At 37.0% G+C, this 5,706-nt stretch overlaps 1 protein-coding gene across 2 annotated transcripts in view; it reads left to right on the forward strand.

The window, feature by feature from the left end:
- Window positions 1-5,706, forward strand: part of SPIN1 (spindlin 1) — a 53,818-nt gene that overhangs the window by 32,823 nt on the left and 15,289 nt on the right. For both annotated transcript variants that reach the window (XM_006917265.3, XM_006917264.3), the window contains one exon: window positions 3,509-3,557. In XM_006917265.3, coding sequence (XP_006917327.1) covers window positions 3,509-3,557 — 49 coding nt within the window. The remainder of the gene's footprint in view (window positions 1-3,508; window positions 3,558-5,706) is intronic.

The following is a 5,706-nucleotide window of genomic DNA, read 5'->3' on the forward strand; positions in this document are numbered from 1 at the left end:
GTTTTGTTTACATAGTCTCAAGCTTGGAGAGTCTTCCCTTAGCCGTGTTCAGTCTAACAATGAGTCCATCAAAGCTTTTCTTCATTTCTGTTATATGTTTTTGATCAGTACCATATCTTTTTTATTTTTTATCTAATTTTTATCTCTTTGCTTATGTTACCCATTTGTTCTTGCTGTCTACTTTTTTCCTTACACCTTACAGCCTTTAGCGTATTCATCGTTATTTTAAATTACCAGTCTGATAATTCCAACCTTCTTGCCATATCTGAGACTAGTTCTGATGCCTGCTCTGTCTTTTCAAACTGTGTTTTCTTTGCCTTTTAATATGCCTTATAATTATTGGATGAAATCCAGATGTGATGTACTGGGTAAAGGAACTTCAGTGAATAAACCTTTAGTGAGATGGTGGTGAGGTGTATGTGTGCATGGGTGTATGTGTGCATATGTGCATGTGGCAGGGTTGGAGGAGGATTGTGATAGCATTCTGTGGTGCTGTGATTAGGTCTCTGTCATTCAGTGAGTCTGTGCCCCTGGGCTGTTCTCATTGTTCTCATTTTATGATTAATAGAATCTTCAGTTGCCTTGAAGATACCAATTCTTTTATTTGATCGTTGTAGTTTTTGGACCATTTCATAAACAGTGGTGCTATTCCTTTGTCTTTCTCAGTTGTACCATGAGATTTTGTTATGTAACTATTGATCATCATCCATTCATACTTAAGAATTAAGGATGAATTATAAATGGCTTACTTTTTCTGGAGTGGTTAGTAGAGGATTGTTTCTGCTATGGTACTCTTCTAAATGAGAAAGTCGACTTTGTGGGGATGTGTGGTGATGTGTGGGGCCTGATAAGCTTTGCCGAGGATGCAGGGCCTGAGATGTAGCTGTTAAATCAGCTGCCCTTTCCTTGTATGTTCAGCATGGAAAGGGAGGGGGAGGGAGGGGATTTCTGGCCTGGTGCAGTACGAGTAGAACTTGATCAAATTTTGTATTTCCATGTCTGCTTTTGCATTTCTGATCCCTCATTCTCGTCTACTTGAAACCTAGAGATGTTCCAGGGATGCTTCGGGTAGATTTGCTCTCCTTTCAGTCTGTATCTTACTGTCATCCATGAGCTGCTCACTTCTTTGAATGCATACAGATACGCTAGGTCAAAGTGGGCAAGCATAGTTCTCAGCATCAGGGCCGTGTCTTGCCATCTTTATCTGTGAACTAGAACAGACAGTCTTACACAGACCAGTTGGGCATATATCTTTTTCAGTTAACTTTTTCAAATTGTTAATTATAACTTTTAAAATTGTAACTTTTTAAAATTGTTAAGTACAGAAATTTGTGTTTAAAAAATGGACACCTTAATTATAAGGCCAACGAGAGAGAATTTTGCAGATAACCCAGAAAGAAGCCTTTCTCCTCCACCCAGAGGAACCTGTGTTCTGAGTTTATGGTAAAAAGTCCTTTGTTTTCTTTATATTGCTACTTAATGTGAGTTTTAATCAATGTAGTAAGTGCTGTTTTTGCTGTATTCTGCAGATTTTGATAGATTTTCATTTTTTTAAATTAGAAATAGTTGAATTTTCATTGTGATTTCGTATTTGAATCATGGATTTTTTAGAAGATTGTTGTTTAATTTCCAATACTGGGGTCTTTCCAAATATTTTATTATTTATTTCTAGTTTAACTCTGATGTGGTCAGAGAATATACTTTATATGATTTCTAGCTGTTTTAAGTGTATAAGAGTTTGCATTTTGAGTAGCATATGGTGCATCTGGGTTAATGTCCCAAGTGAACTTGGAAAATATATGTGTTTTTGGCATTATTGGATTAGTGCTCTATAAATGTCAACTAATTCAAGTTTGCTGTTTGTGGTGGTTACGTTTTCTGTGTCCTTTCTGATTTTCTATCTACTTGTTATATTAATTACTGAGAGAGAAGAATTCAAATTTCTAAGTATAATTATGGATATGTCAATTTTTCTTGTCAGATCTACCAGTTTTTGCTTTATGTATTTCAGTATTCTGTAATTAGGTTCATATACATTTAAGATTGTTATGGCTTCTTGCTTAATTGACCCTTTTATCATTTTTGAAATATCTCGAGATCCTCAATAACTTTGTCCTGAAGTTAATTTGTCTGATATTGTCTCTTCCTTTTTTATATGGTCTCTTAATCAGAGCATTTAGACTATTTACATTAAATGTGTTATCGTTGTTGGGGTTGGAAGGTATTTTTGCTGGATATGGCATTCTCAGTTCACAAATAGGTTTCCTTGATTATTTTAGCAACACCTTAAAGATTTAGTGCCCTGTCTTCTGGCTTACATTATTTCTAACAGCAAATCTGCAACCGATATTTTCTGTTTCCCTGTATTTAATGTGTCTCTTATTCTTTGGCTGTTTTAAAAATACTTTGTCGGTGGTTTTCAGAAATTTGATTAGGATGTGCTTTGGCATGGCTTTCCTTGTTTTAACCTTACTTTGGCAATATTGATCTTGTTGGCTGTGTGGTTGTATTTATCACATCTGGAAAACTTTCTGTCGTTGGTTTTTCAGATTTTTTTTCTTTCACCTCTCTGCTCTTTCCCCCTATTTGTGGAGTCCAGTTTCATTTTTCCCAATTTTTTCTTTTTTGTTTCATTTCAGGTACTTTGTATTGCAACATCTCAGGTTCACTGATCATTTTATCTGTAGGGTTTAATCTGTTATTAATCACATTTATTTTTTTTATTCAGATCATGTATTTTCTTGTTTAATTTGTTTCTTCCCTCATGTTTCTATTTTAAGTGTTTGTATTTTACATATTTGAACATATTTATTTTAGTTTTTTTCCACCTTTTTGCATGCTAATTACATTGTTTTGGTCATAACCCACTTGATTATAGGGTTACAGTCTGCTGCTGTGCTGCATATCTAGTAATTTTTGTTGAGGAGTTGGACACTTGAAATGTAAAGAGTTGGGCTTTTGTTGATGTCCTTTACCTTGTGTTCCCCAGCTCCAGTTTGACTCTCAATGTGGCAAACCGCAGCGTTCTTGGTTTCATGTTGGATCCTCCATAATTGTTTGGAATGCAATTTGGGTCGATGCAGGACTACTGTGTGGCTTTCTGCTCCCTGGTCTCATAGTCCTCTGCTGCTTGTTCTCTTGATATCTGGATCCAGATGTTTAATATCATTTGTCCTGATTTTTAATTGTTTCTGGCAGGAAGACAAGTTCTGTAACTTTTAGTACTTTAGGGTTAGGATTGTCACTTTTTTAGTTGCAGTTTTTGTTCACATAATTTTGGTTTTGTATTCTGTGGCCAATTTGGGAAGGTGAACTGTTGTCTTTTGTCATTTTATCTTGCCAGTACCCCTTATATCTCCCTTTTGAAAGTTCAGTAAACAAATCACTTTCTTACATGTTGGCCGTTTACAGTTTATTTTTATCTCATGCTTTATATAGCAGTTAATTTTTTCTTGAGTTTGATTTTTTAAATCTAGTTTTCATTGACTTATGCTCACTTCTCTTTTAGGCCATGCTGGTGTATCTGCAAGCATGATGAAGAAAAGGACGTCCCACAAGTAAGCAATTCTGAAACTTGCTTTTAGATAGCAAGTTGTGGACTCTGGTTATATGGGCGGGATATGAGGTCACCCATGTAGGAGGTCTTGGCTCACAGCAGTCGGCCTCACTGCAAGCTGAGTCGTGGTGTAGATCATATTCCTGTATGTTCCCTGTCCTTTGCCTAGCCTAAGTGTGCCTAGATCGTTCAGCCTTTGAAAGCCTCCAGGCCATGATTTTCTCTCCAGCTTGATGGAGGCTGGACTAATAGAAGTAGCAGTTGTGGTAGGCTCATGGTGAACCTCTCCCACTTCACTTTTGGAAGGGCTGCATGCTCTTGGTCTGCAGGTTCCTCTCTGGGTCTTGGATCTGCTGCTGGATAAGAAAGGAGCTCCTTGCAGACAGAGACCATAGCTTATGCTTGAGGGCCTGGTTAGCATACTGCCTGTCGCACTCATTGCTTTACAACATTTCAAATGAATGAGGAGCTTGTAATTTAGAGAAAGCATATGTATGTTGAAAGATAATAAAATATCCATGTATTTTAGGTGACAAATGTGTTATAAGTACAGAATTCTGTAGGTTCCAGACTATAGAAGCCATTTTTTTTCTCCTCGAAATTTTTTTTTTGCATATAATATAATTATGTCCAAGGAGAAAATTGAAATACTGTCTTAAATAATATCTACCTGTATTGTATTAAATTTAATAGCATTCACAAGTATCCACTAGTACTGGTGACTGCTACTACGCCATGGAAGCTGTTTTAGCAAATTAGTTCTGATATTATGAGTCTTAATCATGGATTGTTAAATATGGAAGAGACCCTTCTTGACCCTAGCTCCTTTTGAGCCCCTCATTATAGCAGTTATTTCCAAATTATTTTTATTGAAAGGCTTATGCCCCTTGGTCACTGCACGGTAGTGGCTGAAGAATGTGAGAAGGCTCTGGGCTATTGAAGAAGGTCTGCATGAAAAATAGCGCCTTTCAGTAATTGTTGATGATTAAAGCAAACCTGTGTCCATTTAAATGAATACATGAATATGTAATGTAAATGTCTATGATATTCAGTTCAAGAAATGACCTGGAAAGTAAAAATGTGAAGGTAAGTATGCTCTTGTGTCCCTGAGGTTTGATAAAGTACTTCTCAAATTTCATTTCATTTCCCATCACCCTCATGACTCTGCCATATCCAGTGATGTGATAACCATTTCTTGGCACAAATAGGAGATGATAAAAACAAATTACACATTAACTTTGCAAGACCAGAACAGTTCATGCAAAATAGATTTTGCCACTTAGGTTAAAATAAATGGCTTTGAGGATGTAACGTACATTTTGTTTTATCTATTTTTACAAATTTCCAGATAGGATTTTATGCATTCATTGTTCTGAGCTCTTGGGCCTGTTTAATACATTTCGTGTGAGAGAGAGTTCATGTGCTTCATTCTAAGCTATATTGTTCTTTAACTGATGGCTTTGAGGTACTAGTTACTTTTTTCCCCTAAAACGCAAGGAATAAATACATGCCTGTTAAGTTTTTGCAGTTCATATGTGTACCAGCTACAAGGATCGTCCATTCTATGATGTGAGGAACTCAATCTATTGCTTTAACAGGAGGTGTGCTTGTCTCACATACAGACAAGGAACCCTTGAACATGTTACTACATAGCAAAAGGGAGAAGTTGAAATGAAAGTAAAAGTACCAGTCATTTTTCTATTTTTTTCTAATCTCATTACAAATATGAAGGTGGGTAGAGCAGGAAAAAAGACTGAAACAAAGGTTTCTGCATTTCACCAATGGCGGCTCTTGAATACTTGCCTTCAGAGGGTTAGTCAGAGTAGTGCTGCTGGAGAAGCCCCTGTCCAAGAGCTGACTTTATAGTGGGAGCCAGATGGGCTTAATGGTGAGCTCAGCAGATTCCTTCATTTGCCTGGAGCTCAGTTTACTCATGGTTCAGATCGTTGGTGTTGGACATAGAACCATGGAGTTTTCAGCCTTCAACATAGAATTCTTTCTACAAATAACAGTCATAGAAAAGCAGAGATAGAGCCTCACTCTTCCCTTGCTGCCATACTGTGGCTGTACCTGTGGTAGTCTCTCGCTGCCCATGTTAGCACAGAGGGACTGAGCAGTAATTTCGCAATCAGATGCCTCTGCTTGCTTGC

Source organism: Pteropus alecto, unplaced genomic scaffold, assembly GCF_000325575.1.
Source record: "Pteropus alecto unplaced genomic scaffold, ASM32557v1 scaffold427, whole genome shotgun sequence".
NCBI lineage: Eukaryota > Metazoa > Chordata > Mammalia > Chiroptera > Pteropodidae > Pteropus > Pteropus alecto.